This window comes from Pezoporus occidentalis, unplaced genomic scaffold (assembly GCF_034315485.1).
Source record: "Pezoporus occidentalis ecotype Australia unplaced genomic scaffold, CSIRO_AGI_Poc_V1 ctg194, whole genome shotgun sequence".
Lineage (NCBI taxonomy): Eukaryota > Metazoa > Chordata > Aves > Psittaciformes > Psittacidae > Pezoporus > Pezoporus occidentalis.
The window spans coordinates 1,788,587-1,814,237 of record NW_026913791.1 but is presented as its reverse complement, the minus strand read 5'-3'; the positions used below and the strand labels follow the sequence as shown (position 1 = coordinate 1,814,237).

Below are 25,651 nucleotides of genomic sequence, written 5' to 3'. Positions count from 1 at the left end.
TGTGTTCATATCTCTGGTTTCCCTTGCACTTGTTGAAGGGATGCTGTAAGTCAGGGTCAAATTTGATTCCTCTAATCCCCAGTAGTGCCCTGGTGAGTGCCACCTGCCTCTTGTGTTTCTTGGAAAATGAACAGCAAATTCCCTCCTCTTTTGCTGGGTCTTTGTGAGAGGCTGTTGTGGTTGTGCATCCAGTTCTGCTAGCAAGGTCTTAACTGCTCTTCAAGTGAGATGTCAGGCTATTTCCTGCACGCTCTGCCTCGGGTGCACGGACCTGTCAAAGCTGTAAATTGGATCTACCTTGTCCCTTTGGATATGGGCTTGGTCTGTGCACATTTTGATGCAAAACCATGATGCATGTGGAGGTAGTTTACAGCTGGCAGTAAAAAGGAGCATGAGTGGAATATGATTGCTACTGTTTTAAGGAGCTTTGTCCCCAAGTCCTTGCCAGGGAAAGTAATGGTCTGGGCCAATGCAGATATGCTATATATTTTGTTGGTGAGATAGCACCTTTAACGTGGAGATGTTCTTCAGCATTGTTTTTCTAGTCTGCTATGTTTAGTGCCTGTCTGTATCACATCATGTGTGGAAAGGGTCGTCCGTTCTTCACATCCTCACCAGCAAATTAGACAAATAAAGAAATGGCTCTTGCTACATGGGAATCAGTGTAGCTGCAAAGGCAGAAGACAGCTGCCAGAATTGGGCAACTTCATAAAATAAGACTTTAGTTGATGCCCCTACCTACATCTTACTTACCTTTTTGCTGACCAGCATGTTCTCTTCACTGCTGGGCTGTATGTTATAGTCAGCAAACTGCCATGTATTTCAGTGATATTTTGTGCAGGGCTTTAGTGGCAGGTTTTTTCACTGAAGCAGTGGCAGACAGGTTTTGGAGGTTTGGTCTGAGGACACACCTGGGACCTAGGAATGGTCAGGTTCTGATCTTCACCATGATCCTGATCCTTTTTCTGCTTTTAATGCCTGAAAATAGAAGTCTAGATCAATGAAATTCAAATGCATTGGAATTTGACAAGGAGGCTGCATATACAGAGCTAAGCTGTGATCCAGGTTACATTAGTGGGGTAGGCATATCTAAACTTAGCCAGCTCAGCCTAAAAGTCTTACAGAGTGCACTTGTCACCGTGCAGCACATTTCACATTTCTCGCTAACTGCTCTTCAAACTATTCTGGCTTCTTACCAGAAACAACTGGGAAGAGCTGTCCTTTTATCTACACCAAGGTGTGCAACTGCCACGTCTGCTTCCCCTCATGCTCTTCTGCTCGCTAGCATTATCCCTGGGGAAATTCTTCATGCTCATTCGGGAGCCCAGATGACTCCTTTATTTCCATTCCTTTTCATGCTGCCCAATCCCTATTGAAGGTCTGGTGGTATGGCCCCCATAATGGGGATCAAGGAGGGTCAAGGGCAGTGGTGTTCCCCTGGGAAGCAATGATCACTGCCTCTCGCTGCCCATACTGCTTTACCCATGGTCTCGTTCCCAAGGCAGGGACAACTGAATGATGTGTCTGTTCCTGAGATGCAGTGATTTATAGACTCACCTTGTAATGGGAGTGGATGTTGATTTCCACCAAATATAGGCTGTAGCAACAGATGTGCAGTCCCTGCTGAACTCCCTGCTCAGAGTGAGTAGATGTGTGATAGGCAAGCTGCCTTGGGAGCCATAGCCTAGGCTCAGAGAACTTCCCAGGAGGAATATGTCCCTGAAATCGCAAACCTGCTCCAGGAGGAGTCTGGGAAGCAGACTGTGAGGTATCTTCTGTGTGTTTCACAAGCAGTGCTCTGTGGAGCCTGTATCACAGCAATCCTATGCCAGGATGGGAATGCAGAAGGTGGCTCACACAAGTGACAGAGAATGTCAAAATCTTACCCAGAGGCGGATAATGGAGATGTGCCTGCCTCTTCTATCTAGACATCCCCCTGTAGCAGCTTTCTTCTTGTGTGGTTTTTGTGTGGCTGTTAAGCTCAGTACATTAGAAATCACCTGCCAAAACCTTTGTTAAGGATGATCATGAATTGCTGAAAAGTAGAAGAAATTCAGGCTTGTTTCCCATGGCAACTTTAACTCTGCACTCTTGTGCATAAGTATTACAGTGGAATATTAATCTGCAATTACCTGTCTTCATGCAGCTTAGGCTTGGGTGTAGTTTTAAATACCCAGTTCTCAATTCAGCTTCTTACAATGTTGTTTCAAGAGAAATGCCATTAAAACTGCACGTGACTTAAAGTGACTGTCTTTTTACTTAAAGTGACTTAAAGTCTGTCTTTTTACTAAAAATAAGTAAAGTAATATATATATTTATCATCTTCTTGCCAATTATGGCTGTTGAGATGCCATTCTTATGTCAGAATGCTTTAAGTTCTAGAGTGACAGGGAACAGTTCATGTAAAAGCTGCTTCAGATGGGTTTTTCTGTTTGTGTTAATTTTTTGAACAATCTTTTGAAAAAACTTTTTGAGGCTTGTAGCTAATTCCTCTCAACAGTTAAAATCTTGCTAAAAGAACATGAATATCCATAGCTCAGCGTCCTACAAGATGCATCTGAAATTAAAGAGATGCTGTTCTTTTTTAATCATGTTTTCCATGTGTCACATGCTTTACTGCAGTTCTCTTGGGCTGTTGTGAAATCTTATTTTGACCAATATGGAGAATAATGTCTTTATTTTAAAAGATGTGGAGAGAAGACCAGTGTTTAAGAGAGGCTTCTGCAGGGTTTGGGGCACCAGGTGCAGTGTAACCCTCAAAAGCTGCATTCTCTGTGGCAGTCATTTTGCCTTGGATACGTCCCTTGTTCTTCCAGTAAGTGGGGACAACCTAGCTGTGACCCATATGAATCTGACAGGGCAGTTTATGGCTTCAGGCAACAGAATTAGCTGTATTTATTTAAAGCCCGATGAGCTAGAGAACACGAACAGTTACTGAACCCAGATCTCCTGGAGAGTACAACCAGGAGACCACCAGGAAAGACGTCTGATGTATGAAAAAAAAGTATTCAAAGCCATTTCTTATTTAGAGATACAAACCCAGCATTATTATAGCAACAAGCCTAAAATACCAAAACGCTCAGGTGGCCAATTGCTGCAGTCCTAACCTGACCCAACCTGCTTAGCTTTTGGCTGGTTATTGACAGGCCAGTGAGGTGACTACTTTAAAGCCATCAGTCATGTTGCCCTTTTCCTTGCAGCATGCGGAGACCCGACATCAGTTATGCATCCCGGCGTGCAATTCCCCACCTGTGCTGTTTGAGCACTGTATCCTTAGCTGTGCAAACATTACACATCGTTTAGGTGACAAGTTGCAAAGTTAAGTAGACTTGTTGTTACAGCAGAAAGTAGTTGAGTGGCAGTCACCCTGAAAAGAAAAGATCCAGGCTAGCTCAAGAATGTGCAAGCCTGCTGCATTGTGTTTAAATGTTTGTTCACCTCTCTGTAAAGCTGCTGCTGAAGGTAATGTGTGCTGCTGGAAATGTTCACAACACGTGCATTTCTGAAGGGAAGGGAATGGGTGCCACAGGTTTGTATGTTTGCTGTGCTTGTCCTGCCCTGTGTGGTCGCTGACAATCTGTGTGAGCCTGCAGCTCTTTCACAGCCTCTGTGGCAGGAGGGGTATTTTGCATCACCCCCAGCATGATGCTTTAAAATCAGGTAGTATTATCCCATGATGTGGTATGTATCTGGTGCTGTACAGGGACACTGCTTTTCAGGCTGCTGTGATTGCTGGGGAGTGGTCTTTCCTGTATTAAGGTGGCCTTTACTTAGTTTTGAACAAAACCACCTTGATAAACTGCAGCTCAGCTCTTTTGGTGAGAAAGACACAGGACATGCCAAAGTCTTGTGGTTTTCTTCCTCTTTGTGCCAGGCTGGCTGTGCAACCATCCCTGTGTTGTCTTTGTTGGTCTGTGTACTTGTTAGCTGGCAAAATAGCTCTTGGTTATGTTATTTAGCTCCTCTCTGCCAGGCAGAAATGCGCTGTCACCAGCAGCTGTTTGTGATGTCTGTAAAACCCTGGGTGTTCATTTACATGCAGTAGCATGCCCTTTCTACCCATCCCAGATGTTATAGTGTTGCTGGCAACATTGATCATTTGTTCTGCTCAATATCAAGTGAAGAGGTTGGGTCTTGAAATGATTTGATAATTGTGCATAGGCTGGTTGCCTGTGATAAAAAGGAGCAGACGTGAAAAAGGATGAAGTGTAGTTGTCATCTTGCAATGGAAAGGTAACATTTGGAAATGTGTGTGTGCTGTTTTTAACCTGATTTGAGTACTTAACTTCCCCCAAACTGTCAAGCTTAAATTGTTGTTGGCTGTGTCGTTGGAGATTTTCTGGGTGGTTAAGTATATGTCAGTAGTGCTCGAAGAAACAAGTTGAAGTGTTGATGGTTTTGGTCTATATTTCTCATCCCAGGTGTCGAAAGAGGAGGGAGGTTCTGCCTTATTCTTGATGTCTGGGTGCTGTTGGAAAGATCCAAATAGCTTTGTGAGTTTTGGCAAGGTGAGATGATGCTGATAGGGAGAGGCAGGAACCAGCCTGGGAGCATATGACTACCAAAGGTTTTATTCAGGATGGCAGGACAAGGGTTGTGAGCCAGCTGTCAAGATTTCAGATGCAATGGCAGGTATAAAAGGAGTTCCAAAGACCACAATGGTAAGTTTAAGGATGAAATGTCATTTCTGAGACATGGATCCTCCTTTTCTTGGCTCTGTAAGAGGGGACCTCGGCTGCAGAAGTGCTGCACTTTGGATTTCATACTTAACCCTTGAGACTATTTTAAAAGGATGCAAAAGAGAGACAGTGAGTGTGATCAGGGGTCTGCAAAGTACAACTGCAAGTGCAGGCTGGATAGCTTTGGGGTTGTGTTCAGCGCAGTGATGAGAGGGGTCTGTATTTTCTTGGGGTAATGATTGGACTTGATGGTCTTAAAGGTCTTTTCCAACCTAGCTGATTCTATGATTTTATGACTAGGTCTTGCATTGCAAAGATGTGAAAGGCAATGTTCTGGTCTGTATCTGCTGTGGGTAGAAGAGCAGTCTTGAATTTAAACAGCAGCAAGGGAAATTGTGATTAGACATTAGGACAAACTTTCCAGTGATAAGACTAATGAAACAGGAGGATAGAGTGCCTGAGGAGTGTGTGAGTCTCTCTTATTGGAGTCGGTAAAAACAGCCTAGACAAAGTCAGAAATTATTTAGGGGGAGGTGATGCTGCCCTCAGGCAGGTGCATGGACTCTCTTTTAAAGCTCAAGCTCCTGGAGGCATGTGATTAGATGTGAATTTCAGCTTCTATTAAAGAAAGAGAAATGGTCGGTCCATCACCCTTGCAGTTGTAAGGAAGCACCTGGAAATAAAAGCCAGGTTTGATGCCAGCGCAGAAACAAAAATGCAGCTCCAAATTTATCCTTGAGAAAATCCATCCTTTGACATTGGGGTCCAGTGCGAGTGCTTGGGGGTAGGCACTGAGGTTCACCTAAGAGTTAGGGGAGGAAGAGACATTGGATAGTCAATGACTGGGCAACAGAATTTGTCTTCATATCTTCTTATGCCAGTGTTTCGTGATCTTCCCATATTCCTGCTTGTTCTCGTGTGTGTTGATTTTGATTTGTGTTTCCCTTCATGCTTTCCTGGGATTAAACAGTTAAATTTAAATGTGTTAAATTGTTGGTTGCATGTGTACTTTAAGCTAGGTATTGATGCAAAATGAAATTTGGGCATCAGCTGCTTCCCTAGAGATGTTTTGACAAGGTTAGTCAGTACGCAGAGTAACTTAACTCGGCACAGGAGCACTGAGAGCCTTCACTCTGTTTGTGTAGATGGGCATCCTTTGGAAAGTCAGGATAGCCCTGATTCAGCAGAAGTCCTGCTGTTCCCCACTGCAGAGGTGTTGCCTTGATGGTACTTGGTTTGGTTAGTTTAATAAGAATTTAGAGGTGGGGAAAAGACCTATGAGGTCATCTCGGTTGCTGCCCTTGTGGGCCAGTGCAAGGCTGCTCGCTTGGAAACAGCTTTAGTTAAAATAATAATTAAGGCAGAGGACGGGAACTGGGGAGGCAGATCTGTTAGGCCGGTGCTGTCCTTACTATGTCCCTTTTCGATTTTAATTGCCATGGAAAAAAAGGAAAATCACAAGGCTTTAAAAGCTCTGATTCTTCCTGCTCTTCAACCCCCCACCCTCTCCCCGATCTTGGAGGCATCAACTCTCATCTGTCAAAGTGTAAATCAGCAATTAAAACACAAACAGCGAAATGCCAAAGATGACCCGAAGCACAAAGCAACTGACAAACAAGTCCGGACAAATCGGCGGATAATTTATAAGCATTGCCCTAAAATCTAATTATTTGGCAATTCGAATTTGCAGCCGGCCAGGGCTGTGCAATAAATTTAACCCGCCATAAATTATTTAGGAGCAGCCCGTGGTGTAAATCAAAAACACAAGTGTTTGTTTAAGAAATAAGCTCCTTGTGCATAAAATGACTTTTTTTTTCTTTAAAGAGCAGGGGAGAAGAAGCATCGCTGAACAAAATGAGCTGGTGCTGAGGCTGTGTCCCTCCGTGGAGACTCCCTTGCCTCTTTCACCCTTACCTTTCTTGAAGGTGCAAAGGGGTCCTTTGGTAGGAAGTTTTATTTTATGCTTTTCCCCATCAGAAAAAATTCCTTTCTCTCAATGGCCTCTGCTTGTTTTTATTGAATTTTGAACAGTCAGCTCTGATTTTTATGGGCATCTTTTATTCTTGTGTTTATTAAACTTCTTCACATGGAGGTGGGAGTAAGGGATGAATTCTTCTCTGGTAGTTTTTTAACTGAATAGGCCACACAGTCTTCTTCAAATATATAACTGGGTCTTCTGAAGTGGGCCTTGTCCACTTCGTATGTGGGCTTCTGGATTAAAAGGTTTTGAGAGCCAGGAAGGTCTCGCTGGACACTGTGTTCTTTTCGTCTCATGATGTGTGCTCCAAAACCGAAAGAATAAGCAAAAAGATTCCTCTGTGGGAATTAGTGTAACTTCAGATGCTTTCTTCTCTGAACTCCAGAGATCTGTCCGTTACAGGAAATTATTTAGCGAGTATAGTGGTGTGCTTGTTCATTTCTTTTATTAGCAAGAAGATCAATACAGCTGAATTTGTGCATCCCTGCTCTGCTGTTAAAGGGAGGGGAGTTTCATTTAGGATGGTTGGATAAGGAAGGGGTGGGTTTATAGCACTGCTTTCACATGCCCTTATGAATATTTCAAATCCTTCTTAAAAGGAAGCCCCTTGCCATTCCACAGTGACCCTGCAGCCTCCTGCTGCCACCCTGTCCCCTGGCCTGAGACCACCAGGTTTCATAGGAGGCTTTCACCTGGAACATCCCTTTTGGAGGGAACATTTGTTTAGTTTATTTTTTTAAAAAGGCAGAAATTCCGAGCAAGCTGTCACATGGATTTGCTTGAAGTACCGTGAAATCATAAATGCAAGATTGTTGTAAAGAGAGTGGACCTGGTAATGGATATGTCTAAGCCTCCGGCTCTGTAGGATCCTATTGTTCCTGTGTTTGGGGGCGCAGCTGAGGGGAGGGACAGGGTGCCAATGTCTTTTTCTTTAAGCGTGTTAATATTGATTTTAGAAGCTCTGTGTTCCAACAATATAAATGCAAATGCCTGTAATTGGGAGCTGCGTGCAGAATTTCTCAACAGAAAACATGTTCAACTTTTCATGACAATGAAAGGAAAATAAAAAGCTGCTTATTTATTGCTGGTGGTTTGAATCCTGGATTTCCTTTCAAGTTACTTTGCAGGGCTAAATAAAATACCTAATTGCAGTGCTCACAAAATTCAAATGGGTACATTTGTTCTTCTGGGAGCTGGCGTCTCTTTGCAGGCTCTGGACACCCTCAGCATTATTTCAGCCCATCCATAACTTCTGGTTGTGCTAGAAGGAAAATCTGTGGGGGATTTAATAAATAAATAAATAAATACATAGAAGCCCCAAATGCTGCTGGCACAAATCACTGCTGTAGCTGGAACGTGTACTCAAGTGTTGGAAGTGGAAATGGGTGAGGATCTCAAGGTAACGCTTACGGATGATGAGACTAACACAAAGAAAGGAAGTGTCAGTGAGCATCTCTTTTTAATTCCCTGGTGGTTCTCTCCTCTACCTTTCCCACCCAGAAAAAAGCAGTGGTGGTTCTTGATGGAGCTGAGTGTGATGCTCCTTGATGGAATTGAGTGTGTTGAGCTCGCAGGGCTGCTGTGAAATGTGGGAGAGCGCCCGGCTGCCTTCCTGCATCCCGGTCTGTTGGGGGGTTGTGTGTGTGTCTTAAGTGCTCACCATTTCATAATAATTACTAATGAAATTCTAGATCTGTAATAACATTTTGGATATCTAAAACAAACCATATGCTTGTAAAAGAAAAAAAACAGGAGAGAGAAAAAAAGTGGAAACAGATCAACTTGAAGCCATAAATTCTTGGTAATAGAGGCCTCTTTCACCCCTCCTCCTTCTGTTTATGGTTGATAGATATTTTTGTTTCTGCAGGAATGTCAACTCTTAATTTCATGATGTATCATGGGCTTAAGAAAATTGAATTTAATAAAGGCAAAAGATGAATGGCACCTTTAAAGGTCCCAACACTTGTCTTTATTAGCAGGACAAACTGCAGGGTCTCCAAACACTGCTTCTCTCCAAATGAAAGTTTAAATGAAAAGTACAGCAGTGTCACAGGTTAAATTTCATTGCAGGACTGGCTAACGTCGTTAGTGAGGAGTGGGGCTGATTTCATGGGGCTGGTATCTGTTGCCTTAGATACCAGTGGAGCAAACACTGCCAGAGACTGGAAAAATCTCCGCTATAGGAAGTGTGCAGATAAACAGTCTTTTGGGAAAGGTCCTTTACCACTTGCTTCAGAAACTGACCAAATAAGCCCAAAAGAGTGGCTGCGCTTTCTCCCAAGACACTTGAGTTGCTCCTGGCCGTGTGCTTCCCAAAGACCTGCAGTAATTCTGGGTATTGTTAGATTTTCCACATTTTCTTTTAGTATGGCTTTTTATTTCCTCAGTTTGTCTTAATCTGACCCTCCTGGAAGTGCTTTCTGCCTTTGATTCTGGAAGGCAAGCGACGCCTTTGTGTATCAGATCAGCAGCAGGGCCGTCTTTCAGTCTCACTTAGCATCCAGCCACTTGATGGCCCCTGAGGATGTTTCTGGTCCCTTAGGACTGATCTCAGCATTGCAACGCAGTCCTGCTGTGAAATCCAGCCGGTGCATGTCCCTCTCTGGGTGCAGGGATGCTCTTCTTGCCCTGCTGTGGGCTTACCCACTTCCATGGTCAGCCCATGGGTGGGATGTTGACCTAAGGAGCAATGAGCTGGCCCAGCATGGTTTGAAGGGCAGGGTGGTGTTATCCTGGGGTTAAGCCTGGCTCTGTTGTGACATCCTGTCCATTGGCTTCAAACTTTGCAGTGTGTTTTCTTTCTGAATGTAAATCTGCCTCTTTCAGAGTCTGTCTGTGGTAGCTCTTTTGAAGGAAGGATCAGCTGTGTCCAGCATTTCTTACTCAGGTTGAGTTTCTCCTGTTTCCAAGGGTCCCCCTGGGGGGCTAAAGCCAGTGAGTTTGGCTGCACCACAACAGGCAATCTGGGTGATGCTCAGATATTTTCCCTCCGTGGCTTCCTCCTCTTCCAGCCCACAGCTTGAATTTCATGTCTTTCCAGGGGAAACTTGGTGGCTCCCTGCGGGGTGGTACGGCTGTGGGGAAGGATGCTCCAACCCTCCGCTCTGCCTCAGCCTGCATGGCAGAGCTTGGCACAGCCAACTGTGGGGAAATGGTTAAGACCTGTGTCCTCTGCAGCTTGGCTGCTCCATGTCTACACCTGGGCACTTCGGCACTGTTAACACTTCATTTTATTTTCATTTTTTTCCCCCTAACTTTCCATCCCAAAGGCACGTGCTCCCCACGTGTCCTGATTTGGGCTGTGTGCCTGCTCCTCCAGGGAGGGAGAGCTGCTCTGCTGTGGCCATGGTCTGTCCACCATGGAAATCACATGTTTCTCTTAGCTATTGAAATTATTTGTTGTTTCCATTTACCCACCCAGCTTCTTGCCCTCCCCTTGCCTGCCAGCGAGGTGATGTCACCAGCTCATATGTATGACTTCAGGATAATTTCCGCCTGCGGGTCATGAAGGTTGAAGCCAGGGTCCAAAAACTGCGTTAGTTCCTCCGCAGCGGCTGCGTTTTCCACATGCTAATTTTACTTGCAGGAGTTGGATTTTTTTTTCTCTTTATTTTTTTATTATTTGTCTCTTCCAGATGTTTTCAGGCAGTTGTTTTTTCTTTTTTTTTTCGGTTGTTGTTAAACTAATTCCATTCATGTTTTAAAAATTTATGAAAGCGCTAATAAAAATGTCAAAGTGGTAAAAATGTTAGCTTTTGCTCTGCTTTGATTAAATTTTGCAAACTGTTTTTGAATATTAAAAAGCAATATTTTTTTTATTCTCTCTCCCTCTCTCTCTCTTTCTCTCCAGAAGTGATTTGAGAGGCTTGTTGCATGGATATCACTCAGCAGGCTCATTTGCACTCCAGAACCTTGGTGCCATGGATCTCTATTAAATAACATAGACAAATTATTCTTTAAAGACACCAAACAAATTGTCACTTCTGCTCTTACATTAGACTGGAAGGAGGGAAGGGAGTGGAGAAGGAGGGGGTGAACACAAAGGATTTTATCGCTTTTATTCAGTGGTCGGCTTTTTTAATTTCGTGTATATTTTTTAATAATTGAGAAATCCATCGCAACTGCATTTGTTTAAACTTTTTATTAACAGGTCCATGTAAATTTTTGATTGCTGATTATTCAAATAATTGAACATTCTTCTGATGAAGGAACGTTTTTATTTCCCTATCAGCATAAATTGGCTACAAAGAGGAAGATGAAGCAGGGCTTGCTACTGTGCCGTATCCCATAGGGATGGATTGGGGGGTGCTTCCAGCTCCTTTCCTCACTCTGTTGGAGGAGAACAGTGCTCCTCAGCCTCTTGTTGCAGTACCTCTGTTGTCTGTCTGGTGGTGTCCTCTGAAAGGACGGCAAGATGGAGAGGCTGGGGCTGGTTATGGGGAATATCCCCTGCGATGTCCTCGATAAACAGACATTATCCCACTCAAGTACATCTCCATGTTCCCTGCCTACCGTGTGCGAGTGGTGCTAGACCATGTTCCTTAGGTTAGGCTTAGGCAATGATACATGCAGTTGCAGCACTGGGCTCAGAGACCTCCTTGCTGCACCATCTTCTGTGCTCGTGGCATTGGAGGTGTTCAGTGCTCCAGCACCACTTTCCCACTTGTATTGCAGAGGTCTGTGTCAGGTTTGGTTTTGTTTGGGACTGTCAGGCCACTCCTTTTACAGCCAGCTTGCTAGGCAGGATCATTTCCAGCTTCATTTTTTGTTTTAAATGAACAGCTGCTTTTCTTTTTGCCCTATTCAGGAAATCATCGAATTCCCAATCCTGAAGCTGAATGGCAGGACGATGGAGATCGAATCCACCTTTCACATGTATGTTCAGCCTGTGGTGCATCCCCAGCTTACGCCCTTCTGTACAGAGGTAAAGTGCAAAGGTTCCCTGGTGCTCCAAGAGTCTTCCTGGGAAGCAGGTTTCCATTGCACCAGGGGTTGGGGTTGCCTCTTCATGGTGTGTCATGCCAGCCTCGAGTTAAGGACAAAGGAAATGATCTTTTGTCATTGCAATAACATGTAAAGACCTCAGTTTGGATTCATAAATAACTTTATCTGTAATCTGTTAACTAAGATAGTTTTATTTACAATTGATGATCATGTAGCTGAGTGACCACAAAATAAAAGCACTTGTGTTAGCTGATGCTCAAAATCCTTTCACCTCTCTGTGAGCTCTTTGTGACTTTTGCCATGCTGCTCTTTGGTGGAGAAGGTCAAAGAGAGCATGGTCAAAGCAAAGAAAGTGTCATACAGCTGCATAGTTCAGAGGCTCTAAATGGCTCTCCTGTGGGCTTGCCTGTTGGGATTTGATGAGTCCTTCAGAGTGGTAGGATAACCCATGCCTCTATTTTTAAGACTTTCTTTTTGATGTCATGCTTGTGGGGCACTTGAAATGATTGCTGAGGAAATGGCCTCTTATTACTTGGTTACTCTCATTGCTGAGGACAGGTGCTCTTGAGCTGCAGCCACCTTTCCCCAAATACAGGCAAGAGGATGAAGGTGATGAATGCAGTCTCTGAGAGTTCAAAAGAATAGGGGGATAGGGGTTGGTTTTTGTGGGCGTTTTTGGTTGGTCACTTTTTTTTCATTCAGCACAAAAAGCCAGCTGTTTCTGCAAGTGCATTCTTCCTTTGCTGTATCCATCAAAACAAAGTTTAAGTTCCTTTTCCTTTGGGATTTTTTTTCCTGACTCCACTGGTTTGATGTTGGGCAGCTCAGTGACTGAAGTACTGACTGTGAGAATCGGAGTATCCAAAGTCTTCATTCTGTCCCAGTCTCATTGACACTGTGGTGTGTTTTTGCTCTACTTCCATGGCTGCAAGTTTAAGCCCTTGAAGTGCTTGTCCCATGTGTATTAACTTGATGAAAAACAACTCCTCTGTGTTAGGTGGAGTTCCCCTCCAGGACCAGCCAGCCCCTTCCATATTTCCACATTGTAAAAACAAATGCTTTTTTTTATTCTCTTGTAACTAAAAACCATCTGAAGGTATTTTATTTAAACTTAAAAAAAAAAAAAAAACACAGAAAACATTATTCCCCAGCGAGGGGCTTTAAGAAACCTATAAATGTGTGAAAACAGAGTTACAATGGAAACAGGTTTGCAACCTTAATGCCAGGAGGCTGGACAACTACTTTGGCTGTCTTTATCCCCATGAGACTTACTGGACATATGCTTGTACAAATGTGATAGATCTCACAGCTTGCACCTGATCTTGGCTAAAAGCAGCGTTATCTTCTGGAGTAGAGCTCAAAACATCCATTTTGCATGTTAACTCCTACCAAAATGCTGTTTTTCTGGAATTCCCTCTTTTGCATCCTTCCCCTCCACTGCTAAAAGTTGCAGCTCTGTTCTTGCACAAGGGTCTGCATGATTTGTTTGGTGTGGCTCTCTGAGCTGGATCGAGCCTCCACCTTGCTGCAGCCTGGGGGCTTTGAGAGTGACTGAGGCATTCAGCCCATCTGATAATGGGCTTCTTATCAGGCTTTCCAGGGTGGAAATTGCTGTCCCTGGAAGTGTTCAGAAACCTGTGCAGATGGGGCCCTTAGTGACATGGTTTAATGGTGGGCTTGACAGTCCTGGGGTAATGGTTGGATTTTGTAATCTTGAAGGTCTTTCCAACCTAGTTGATTCTATGATTCTACAATGCTCTCATATCACAGTGCTGTTTTTTTTTGTCTTCTCTTGCTCACAGGAGCCCGTAGCAGATGTTTGTGTCTTCACAGGTTTGTGTCTCCTTTGTGGAGCCCTTGAGTAAGCAAAGCCATGTGTGCTGGCTCTGCATGTGCAGGAGTCCCAGGGGGGAACATGGGTGTCTTACCGGCAGTGCTGTGCCTCAGACTGTGCTGCTGACCTCAGTCTTGTGTCTTGTGTCCACAGTTGGACAAAAATGGGCAGTGGTGAAGCCGGCAGGCAGCGTGGTCACAGAACCCTCACCTGTGTGTACTGGTGGCACAAAATGATCCAACTTGCCAGGTTTGGCAAGTTTTCTGTTGTTATTAACAGTGTGTGTTAGGGAGCTGGTTTTAATCCTAGCCTGGAAGCTACCAGCCTGTGCTCCTTAGCACACAGTGTGGCCGCTGTCCCTCCTGCCTTGGTAGTTCCCCTGCCTGTTGCTATGAGGTCCAGGGAGTGAGACTGTGCTAGAGGAGTAACTGGGCTTGTCCCTGTGCCCCTTTATGAAAGCCCTGACTTTAGAACCCTGAGAGACACAGGTGGGCTGGTTGTACTGAGGACCTTACTAAACATTTGCAAGAATATCCTTTTCTATTTGCAGCTGCTTTTTTGTGGAGTCTCGTGGCCGTGTGGACAGACCTGTGGGGTCAGTGGCTCCAGCCCTGTGCCACTAGAGTAGGTTCCCCTGAGATGCCGAGGTCACAGCCAGGATGTGCTGTGAGTCCAGCTCCTGCACAGCTGGTGCCCACACAGCTCCAGCACCCGCCATTGACTTTCAGCTGGTTTCTGTTCTCTGAAAAATACCCATTTCGCTAAATGCCAGTAAAGGGCTTTGTCTAGGCACCTCTGCTTACAAAGGGTGAGATTTATTGGCCTCTTTGTCTACACAGAAAGACCAGGCCTGATTATCAGATTGTACACCAGAGACAAGTGCTTAGGCAATCAGCAAACTGTCTTGGAGTAGAAATACGATGGTTTCCCAGATAAACTCTGCAAGAAAAGCAGAGGTGTTGACATTACACGGGAGCCTGTCTGCTGTGCTTCTGCTTTCCCCTCTCCCCTCCTCTTGCTGCCTTTGCTGTGAAGCAACAGGACTGCTTGGTATAGATTTGTGGGTGGAGGATTATGGGTTTGTTTGATGTTACTCTTTGGGAGAACTTCTCACATCCCTCTTCCTTCTTGAAGACAGCACAGCACAGGAAGGGTGTCTGCAAGGGTGGAAAGCTCGTGGTCACCCTCAAGGTATCCTTTTGCTTAGCTTTTAGTGTGTCTTTGCTCTCCCTGGCTACAGGAGGTTCCTCTGACTCCCCACACCAATGGCCAGGAGCACAGCTTCCAGTGCTAGCTCACCCTCTAGCACTAACCCAGTTCCCTTTCCCTTGACCTGTTTTTGTAAAACAACAGGTCATGAGGCTTGTTTTTCATGAGGGGTGTGCTGAACTTGTAGACAGAGAAGGTGGAAAGTGCTTCCAAGTGGTTAAAAGCTGTTGTTAGGTATATAAAGCTCATCATGCCCTTTTGGAAGATGCAAGTGGTTTGGCTGATGCCCAAGAAGGTTCATGCCAGGAGCTTAAGTGAAAGGTTCCCTCTACACAGAAGGTGCTTGTACAGGCTTTTTCATGGTACTTTGCTCTCTTTTTATGATTAATTTTTATTGATTTTTCTTTTTTCCTGAAGGAGCAGACAATAAAAGTACAAAAAAGATAAATGCCTTATAGCTTGTTTATGTTCCCAAGTACTGTGTGCTTCTTGGGATTGCCAGGGAAACTTTACAATTGTGCAGTTTTATGCCTTTATACTTTATCAAAGCTGCAAGACCAGATAACACTACAGAAACCCAGTGCACTAGGTTGGGTGTTACAGATGGGTGTAACTGATAATGGAAAGGATCAGAAAGGGTGAGAGAGTAAGAAATCTGGTCCCTTTTGAGCACTCTGACCTGTACTGAAATGTACCCATGGAGCAGGTACGTCCCTTTGTATTCATGTGTGGCATGAATTTTGTGTGCAAGTGCGCATAATGATGTGTTCTTGTACAGATAAGCTGTACTTCGCTTGGCCTGGTGGGGATGGAGCCTTGGTCAAGATCAAGCCATGACTCTTTGATAGGACCTCTGCGTCCATCTTCCCATCCCTCCCTTCTCGTGATGGGAAATGTCTGGATGAGGCCATTTCACGCTGTCCTCCCATGGCCATAAGAGTTGCGCCACTGAAGAGATGCAGTTCTGAAGGTGCCAGAGTGGTAGAAGCCATTTACATCACTGCTGACCATGATACCGAAAGGTTGCCTGTCATCCTTAGTACAGGAAAGACATGGGCCTATTGGAGCAGGTCTAGAAGTGGGGCACAAGATGATCAGAGGGCTGGAGCGCCTCTTCTGTGAGGAAAGGCTGGGAGAGTTGGGGTTGTTCAGCCTGGAGAAGGCTCCGGGGAAACCTAATAGCAGCCTTCCTGTACATAAATGGGGCTTATAAGAAAGGTGGGGATAAACTTTTTAGTAGGGCCTGTTACGATGGGACAAGGGGTGTTGGTTTTAAACTAAAAGAGAGTAGGTTCAGACTAAGTATAAGGAAGATGTTTTTTCTGATGAGGATGATGAAACACTGGACGAGGTTGCCCATAGAGGTAGTAGATTCCCCATCCCTGGAAACACTCAAGGTCAGGTTGGATGGGGCTCTGAGCAGCCTGATGTAATTGAAGATGTCCCTGCTCATTGCAAGGCAGGTTGGACTGGATAACCTTAGATTCCTCTGTTGTTAACCTTTAAAGATCCCTTCCAACCCAAACTATTCTGTGATCCTTTCCCAAAAGCTCATCTTTGAGCTACTTCCAGAGGTTTGATTTGAGCTACCCTCTGAGGGGCAGAGCCAGCACTTTGCAGTAAGTGAGCTGTCCACCTCTGCCAGGCGATGTAGGGAAAAGCAAAACCAAGCCAGTGAGCTTTAAAAATTGCTGTAAAGGGCCATGCATTGATCTCTCAAATCTATTTGCCTCTCAGAGTACAGCAAGTCTGTAGGTAGCAGCTGTTACTCAATTAAAATAGAGATTAATATAAAAAACAGTTTCTGGAATATAAAAGAGTGTCTGTGTCCCTCCACTTCCTTAAAATTCCACCTTCTAATGGCTTGATGAACTTGAGAAACCCACCTAGAGGAACTCTGCATTCTTAAAATTAAAATACTTTCCCTAAAAGGTATATATTACCAATCCGTGGAAGTCACTATGAGAAAATAATCTTTCCACTTACAGCTTATTCGGTGAGTCAGGTATTTGGTATTCATTAAATGTAATTACAGTTTAATTGGAGTTTAATCTCTTTTTTTTTCCTTCCTTCCTCCAAGTTCAGTGCTGTAAGCCAAGAAGCCAAAGAAACAGAGAGGTAGAAACCATTGAGCTTCTTTCAGTTGCCACACATTTAATAAAGCAGAACCTTGTGGTTTGTGAGGAGGCTTATGTTTTATGAGTAGGTTGAACTGGTCTACATGGAAGAGTTACTCCTGGGTGGTGGTGGTGGGGCTGTCAGCACCTCTCAACTGGATGCTATGGCTTCTGGAGGCTGGGATACACGTGCAGGCAGCAGGGCATGCTCCTAGGCTGTGTCTGACCTTTATTTTATGAAAACGTGTGAGATGTGTAGCTTCAGGAAAGTGCCATATGAAGTGAAATCCTGTAGTGTGCACTTGTTTTAATAATGATTTTTTTAATTACTTGGGCATTGATGGCAAGCTACTGACCTCCAATATTCAATATGTTAAAAGACAGGTTTGTCAGTTGGAAGGCAGGCAGAAAAAATATCTATTTTCCATGTGCCTCAAGCTGTCCTGGGCAGACACAGGCAGAGGCCCAAGAGACTGCATCTTTTTATGCTTGTGTCTACCTTTAAACAGCCAAGCAGTGTGGATACAGTCAGGACTATCTGTTGGCAGGACCTGTTCCTAAGGAAGCTCCTGAAAAAACAGGGCAGACCAGCATTCTGGAAGAAAGTGGTTTTCTTCAGATTTCATTCAATTTTAAATACACTTTTGAAACACAGAGGGATGCTGTGATGGGCTGTGGGAACCAGTGTGTGCTGGCTCCCCACCACAGGGAAGTGTGGATGGGTCTCACTAACCAGTACCGGTCTATTCTGTTCATCTGACACTGCAGTTCTGGTGTCACTGCAGTAGCAGGTGAATGACCAGAGGCTCTGGTAGTTACCATTGCCTGTGTAAGTCAAGGCAACATCAGAACTGGTGAAGTGCATGTTGCACAAGGGCAGCATTTTGGCCATCATGCCAGTATATGAAGCAGAAGGCGCCACTGCTCCCCAGGTGGACCCTGCCCTACTGAGAGCTTGCTGGTTTTTGATGTAGCCCCCCTACATCTCTGTGTCTGGGAGACATCTATGCCCTTGCCCATGGCTGGGGGAGCTGCCAGGGTCACTCTGCTGTCGCTGGCTCCACAGCAATGTCCATGTGGGTCACAGGAGCATGTTTTGGTTGCAGCGAGATGGACAGGAGAGGAGACCTCTCTGGTGATCTTTTGAGCGCTTCTCTGACGCCTGCTTTCTGTTTGTCTCTCATTTCAGCTGACTGGGATTATTCAAGGCATGGTGGATGGGCAGCCAAGCCTCCAGCAAGTGCTTGAGGTAAGCAGAGTAACCTTTAGTTCCCGAACTCTGACCTCTGGTCCTGTTGTCCCCTCTTCATCTCTTCCCCTGCACCCTCCCCTTCCTGAGAATCGAACCGCGTAATTTGACTATGATTACAGCTTCATTAGAATAACATTTGCTGTCATGTTGGTGACACGCTGTTGAGAGTATTGAACCATTGATCTGTCATCTCCAGCTGTTCATGTCAAGGGTGCTGACAAGATATCCAAACTCCTGCCAGTAGATAGGAGAAGAGGCGATTCTTGCTTAAGCCAGTTTTAAAGCACCAGGACATTGCTTGAGACCACTGCTCCGGGAGCTTCTGCATTTGTTTTCCTTCCCCTCCCTCAGTGCTTTATTAAATTATTTTTTTTCTACCTATTTAAATGCTCAATAATACATGTAGTCTAGAAAGAAAATGCCTCTAAAATCTAATCTGGAGGATATGCAGATGCAGATATAGCCCTAATAATGCCATCTACTTAACACTGAATTCCTACAGCGTTTAGGGCTTAATTAGCTTGGAAGTATTTCTCCATCAATAGCTTTTGTTGATAGTTAAATAGTGAAGGAAACCTCCTCAAGCAGAGCCTGCTTAGGCTGCAGGTTGGTGTTCGATGCATTGTCTCTGTCAGGATTTCCACTACTGTGTTACCTAATTGTTCCTAATCAGAATAATTGCAACAATTGCTTATCTGAGGAAATCAAATTAAAGGCTTTAAAATCCTCTGTGGAGACAGCATTTCATGGGTGCTCACCTCAGGCAGTTTAGAAAGGTTACTGCTGCTGTTCCTTGCTCTAGGGAGCCTCCTGTAGGGCTGGCTGGAAGATCCCTGCAGCCCAGGGGAGGGAGAAGTGTGGATGAGCGGCTGGATGCTGCTTTGGGGAGCTTTACTCCAGAGGGCTGTTGTACAGTCAGTCACAGAATGAAGCACTGTCCTCTGCCAGAAAGGCTGCAGGAGTGACACGAGGTCGAAGATGGTGCTCTGCAAAGGTGACTTCTGTATCCATGCAAACTCCCAACTCTCCCTGGGCTCTCCAGAGAGCATGTAGCAGTGATGCATGTCTGTAAGCATATGGATGCCTGTGCCTGCTTCTCCAGGAGGGAGAGCCCTCTTTGCCTGCATGGGTGAATGTGCAGCACTGCTGCAGTGTCAGAAAAAACAGTTCTCATTCTGTTCCTACAGGAGCTTCATGGAGTGTGGAAACACTGAAAATGTGTTGATACAGTAGCGTGTTTCTAGGTTAAAATGAGTTTTGGGTCAGGCAGCTTCTGGGGCATGCTGATTTCTTCAGGAGCAGAAGGTGTCGCGCAAGGGAAAAGAGGAGGGATTTCTCTTGCTGAAGCACTGAAAATGCTGCTAGTGAGGCTGCATAATAGCAGCTGATAGCCTGTCACCTGCCACTGGAAGATTTTGGTCATGTCATTTGCTAGTTTTAGCTGGAATAAGTGTCTGTGCAGGGGTTGTAATCTAGGTTAGTTCCTCCTGGTTAATCCCTGAGGTGGATATTCATCCTCCAGATTAATGTGGCCTATTTCTGAAGTGGATCCAGAACATGTGTCCCTATGGGAAGTTGTTCAGGAATAGTGGATTCACCTTAAATACACACTGTACCCTCAACAAGCATCTCCTTAGAACTGTGAGGTGGAGAGATCCAGCCTGTAGAGGAAGGGAACATGTGGCTTGGCTTGTTAGTGCCACACGGTGCCTGTGTGTGTTCAGACCTTCCATTTCTTCCCCTCTCACGTATCTCCTTGAGCTCTCTGAATTTGAACATGTGAGAAATGCTGTAGGTGAGGGATGCTGTCCCAGGATGCCCATATTTTCCCCTCACTGTGAGCCCATTTGGTACAGGGAGAGGAAAAAGTGGAGGAGGAATGCCAGGTAACAGCGCTGTTGTATTGTCCCGTTAATGCTGCACAACTTCCATCCCTCCACAAGCAGAGCTGCTGCAGTGTCTGATAAGATCATCTCTGCTCTGGTTGCCTGATGTCTCCTATCAGAAATCTTCAAAGGTCCAAACGTGCTGTTGTTGAGATGGCAAGCAAAGAGAGAAGAGAGAGAGGGAAAGGGTGGATAAGATCACAATTTTCTTCTCTCTTGATTGCAAGCAGCTTATCTGAGTGTAACTGTTGTGGCTCGGCCTGTCTCTGCAAAACTCATCCCCTTTTCTTGCCTTCCTTTCAGAGGGTTGACGAGTGGATGGCGAAGGAAGGCCTCTTAGATCCCAGCGTCAAGTCAATTTTTGTGACCTGTGGAGACTGGGATTTGAAAGTGATGTGAGTATGGAAGGGGAGGGAGATTTTCCTGGGCTTTATCACTCCATGTTTGGCTGTAGTATGTACTTCTTTGTCCTTACAAACATCCAACTGTCCCTAGTCTTTGTTTCTTAGGGAAATCATCATTTGCCATGCATAATTTGGAGTAGAGGATTGTTTAAGAAGACAGACGGGTGCTGGGCATGATGCAGGATCACTGCCTAGAATAGTCCCTAAAGCAAATTAATCCTTTTAGAACCCCAAGAAAGGTTTAAACTGTAGCTTTGTGATGTTATGCCTTTTATCCAGTACTTTCCAAAGGGATGTATATTTCTGAGTGCATAGATGGAACCGTGTGTCTGTACACCCAAATCAAGCAATGGTCCTTACCTGACCTCCTTACCTGACCTCCTCATGCAAGGCTTTCTCTCTCTGTTATCTTGTCACACTAACTGGATGTGAGTTGCAGAATAGTCTTTAGAAAGAAAGTACAAGCCAAGTTTGCCATGCTTCATCAGTGTTCTTCCTGCTGAGGTCATCTTCATCAGCTGGGCAACTGTACCTGAAGAGTACCAGGTGGAGCCCTGCACTGGGATCTGCAAAGTGTCGCTGTCTGTGTGTGTTTTGCTATGAAAATAGTTAGACCACCAACCTAAACCTGTTATTGAAAAGAACAGAGTTAAATGGCTAAGAATGGAATTAGTCTAATCTGTAAGGTGTTTGCAGATCAGTGCCATGTTGTGCTGAATTCACTTGGATTCCTACATCTTGCTCTTCATTTCCTCAGAGTGCTTGATAAAGATTCCTGTTGTTATCACACCGGTAAAGCATGGGCTTGACACATCGAATGCTAAACTGACATCCACAACTCGTTAGTAGTGTTACTTGGTTTTCATGGTGACATTGGTTTTCCCAAGTCAGAAACCTAAATAAACTGCACACAGCCTGGGAGCAATCAGCACCGGTTCTTCCTGCAGAGTGGTCTTTGTAGAGTGGCAGTTCCTTGCCTCTTCTTGGTGTGATTAGTGAGACATGAGATACGAGGACCCAAGCAGCGGCACAATCGCTAGTGGAGATAAGAAATTTCCTATGCTCTAGACAGGGGTGTGGTACTGAATCAAAATCTGTGTCTCTGCTGCAGCCATGTCCAGAGCTGGTATATATTGCCAATTCCTGTGTTACTGGTTTAAATTAAGAGTGAGGCTTATTTTTCCTTTAGATAGCATGTTAAACTTTTATTAGAGGCTATCACAGACACCTGCAGGGGTGTGCTAAACTTCTGTTTCTCATCTGTTCTTTTTCCTCAGTTCTTTACTCCTGTATTGCTGTTCTAAGAGTCCAGTTTAGCATTTTTGGTGATGGCTGTGAGGAAGAGTTGTTTTTCCATCACTTTCTCAGTGGAATAGCAAGGCTCCAAGAAACTGACATCCTAACTTGGTGTCTGTATGGAGTGGGCTACCTTATAGATGTTTGGCTGTTGTGGTTTTTCGCTTCAGAGCTCTACAGTGGGCAAATAGAGGTAAAGGTGAGCCTCATTTGTGGTGAGCTGTAGGGGCTGGGGTTGAATTGACGTTAGCAGGACGTGCAGCTCTGGAGCAGAGATGCTCAGTTCACTATTTGAAGTGGTCTCTCGCATGGATTATGCCTCACTAGTCAGCTGGAAAAAGAAGACTCCACTCCTGGCCATGAGGTTACAGCGAGTGGTTCGTTTCTCCCTCATCCTTTTAAAAAATTTTTTTAAACCATTAACTTCAGAATTCAATCCTGAAGCATCTCCAGGGCAAAGCAGCAAATACATGTCGTGTTTCCAACCACATGGATAGTGGGAGTCTGGCTGCAGCTGCTTGGTGAGTAGCACATCACGTCGCTCCATCGCCGATTGGGTGCTGCAGTGTGTAGCGTCACATCTGATTAGAGCCATGCCAGTAACTGAGGCTTGAGTGAAGACTCCCTGCCAGCTCTCACTAGCCTCATTTCCCATTACTTTTATCCATCACCACAAATGCCGAGTCTCCCTCCTGAACTAATTAAGTTTGCGTGTGTTTAGACACGTTGCCAAATAGGGTTTAGCAAAGCAGAACTGAGCATCTCTTTTTAAAGAGGGAAGGCAGAGAGCTGAAGCAAGGCTGTTCAAACAGGGAGATAGAGCCTCAGAGATGTGGAACATCTAGGAGATATTCCAGGGAATCGCCCCATGCTTCCCTACAAGACCTGTGGTGTAGCTCGTGCCCTTTGCTACTGTGTCGAGACTGCCCACTGGGCACAGAAGGCACTGGGGCAGTGGAAGGGGAGGCAGTGCTGCTTGTCCACATTTGGAGGAGTGTTGGTGAAAGCATTGTGTGGTAGAAACCCACTGTATTCCAAGGAATTCGGGACAATGAGGTGAGTGCAGTGCTTCCTGGCTTAGGGAGCAGCGCCTTCGGACAGGTCCATCCCTAATTCTGATGCTCCTTTTCTGACCTTCCTTAGTATTGACAGTGACGCAAGCTCCAGTCCTCTTACCCATTGTCTAGTTTGATTTGAAGTTCCTGTCATCCACTGTACTTAGCTCAGCTGTTGGTGGGAAACCATGCAGCCTTATTCCTGGCTTCTCCAGCAGTGACCTGGACATTTAGTTTTGCTTCTTTCTGTATGTATTGTTGAATAGCTGAGGTGTGGTATCTTCTGGACAGGGCTGTCTACTGTGAGTGCTTCCCGTAGGTGCCAGAGCACCAGAAGGCACAGTGGGGTGAGTGACCTGGATGAGGAGAGTGCCTGAAACAAAGAGGAGGAATCTGCAAGCCTGTCAACGATGGATGTGGAGACAAGGTGGGGAAATAGGCCTGCCAAAGCCAGGAGTTGTGACATATGTAACACTCCTAGCTCAAAGAAGAGCATCAAAGGAATAGCGAGTGTCAAGGTACTGCTCTCTGCTAAGGGGGTCTGGCAGAATCCTGACTCTGCAAGATTCAAGATGGAAAGAGCTGCTAAAGGACCAGTGAAGCCTCTTCTTGGCTCGGGGGTCTTCAGGGAATAAGGCACTGTGTGGCTACAGACTTTATTTCTCTTGAACCTTGGATGTTTCTTGGAAGATGGAGCCCTTGTCGTAAGTTGCTGGGTGCCCAGAAGAGGACACCAAGCATCTGAGAAGGGCTCATGGAAGTTCAGCATGAGTTGAGGTCCTCAGGCATGTTACCAAAGGCTTTGTCATGGGTGTGGTACACCATCAGAAGGATTGTCCCTGTTGGAAGGATTTGGACACTGCTGGAGAGAGCCCATTGCATGAGAGGGCTCAGAAATGGAGTGCTGATCCTCTGCTGGCTGTGCTTGCATCAACCGGCTTTCAGCGCTTGGTGTGTGTGTGTATGAACCAGGCTGGATTCGGGGAGACAGCAGCTCTTCTGCCAGCCCTCCCCTTCCCTCTTGTTAAGATGCAATTTCTTTAATGAGGAAAACCTCTTGAGTAGGAACATCACCTTTCTGAAGGCTTGTCCTGACAAGGCAGTTCAAGCCGACAGAGCCGCATATCAACTTCAGCAAATATCAGTCACTCATTACAGAGGCTCTTCTCCCCCACACCCCCTAGCAACACCCCTCGTTCCTAGACAAGGGAATGAATCACACTCCTGCTCTTGAATACATCATGACAAGTCGTGGTTCTAATGAGAGAGGGCCATTCATTCTGGGTGGAAAGTTCCCTGTGTCGACACAGAAATGGTATTAATTAAAGAGAGCTACCTGAAGCAAAAGATAAAACGAGCACCAGACCTGCCAAGCTAAAATATGAGTGGGGATACAGCCTCGTTAGGCACACGGTCCTCGGGCCTCTGCATGCTCAGCGGGTGGATTCCTTTAGCCTGTTGCAAGGAGCTATCCTCTAAGTTTAACAGCTTCAGGGATGGACTCAGATACCTGGTGTAATCCGCTTTAGTGCTTGGGCCTCATCCTGCACCTAGGGTGGAACTGCCACTACTCATTAAGCAAATTGCATTGATGTGGCATTGGGTGATGAGGGTAATGTGCCTCTGAAGGGCTGAGGGAGCTACCGACTGCAGGAGACAGTTCTAGCGGAAAAGGGTACTCGGTGTCTGTTGGGGTTGAGCCCTTGTAATGAAAGCTCTTTAGCGTGGTTTATCTCCTCTGAAATGTCAAATTGCCTCCCTCCATGTATGGAACTGGTTTGCCTGCTCTTAAGCACAATGTGAAATAATCCTGGCAACCAAAGAAGCATTTTTACTATGTATTCATAGCTACAGAGCTGAGATACGGTGAGGTTAAGTGATGTGCCTGTGGTTGTGTAGGCAGGTAGAGGCAAAGGAAGGAGCTGAAGCCACACATGCTGAGTCTTGGGCTTCCACCTTAATACCAAGAGCATCAGTTAATCGTCCTTCCAGTTTTGTATCATTCTGCAAATGTATTGAACATAGGTATAGGCTTTAGTCTGTATATCCTGGCATGAGGACACTTGTACTGCACTTACTGTGGCTGATCAGAACATGCTAATTTATGTCTTTACAGGAAACTACTGCTCTGAAGTTTTTTATTTTCTTAAGTAAGTGTTAAAAGGCAAGTACTCTCTAATATAGTGATAAAACACAGTGAAGTCTCTTGAAATGTTTATAGCCCTTGGTGCTCTTCCTCGGTTGCATATTAGTAAATTCTGAGCAGTAAATTTTACCATTGCTTAATTTTATCTCACTGTTTTAATTATTTCTTTGCAAGTTACACAGGCTGGGAGGATGCTTGCCTTCCTAGGGCAGTTTGCAGTGTGGCAATGGGTTGGTCTTTCCAGCCTTCTGTCCTGGAGGCTTGGTTTGAGATCAGCCTTAGGTAGAGAATGAAGAAGGATTGATGGTGTTAGCCTCCCTTGTGATGTTGTTCTTTATCTCGGAACCAGGAGGGGATTGGTAGCTTCTGCCTGGGGGAGAAATTACAGCCAGCCACTGGATGGAGTGAGTGGGACCACTTGGTAGCTGTGGGAAAGGCAGGAGAAGGCAGAGGGTGGGCTGGTTGGGTGGCAGCAGGGCAGGAGGTATGTTCAGAGAGTGGCTTTGAGAGTAACTAGAAGGAGTTGGTAACTGAAAGATAATGTAGTAATCTGCATTTAAAGATTAATAAAACAATTTGTTTCCATCTGAGATCTTTGATTATCTTGTTAGATTTGCTTTTAGTGGGGATCGTTTTGCTGACCAAGTCTGTGGTCTATATCCTTGCACGGTGACATTGCCTGAAGGAAGAGGGTGGTGTGAACTACAGTGAGGGACAGGACTGAGTATCCAGGGTCAGGAACCTTTTGAGTCAGCTCTGCTGATGGAGTCGTTCATGTAATTACATCCTAAAGTGCTTTGCCAGAGCTAAGCAGGGGAGCCTTGTGAGCATGCTCTTCTCTAGCACTTACA

The 25,651-nt window shown here is 45.2% G+C and overlaps 1 protein-coding gene across 7 annotated transcripts in view; it reads left to right on the top strand.

Annotated features, from left to right (window-relative positions):
* Positions 1–25,651, top strand: part of ERI3 (ERI1 exoribonuclease family member 3) — a 131,513-nt gene that overhangs the window by 10,840 nt on the left and 95,022 nt on the right. For all 7 annotated transcript variants that reach the window (XM_062617335.1, XM_062617328.1, XM_062617329.1 and 4 more), the window contains exons 3-5: positions 11,465–11,581; positions 17,951–18,010; positions 20,203–20,294. In XM_062617335.1, the coding sequence (XP_062473319.1) occupies positions 11,465–11,581; positions 17,951–18,010; positions 20,203–20,294 (269 nt within the window). The remainder of the gene's footprint in view (positions 1–11,464; positions 11,582–17,950; positions 18,011–20,202; positions 20,295–25,651) is intronic.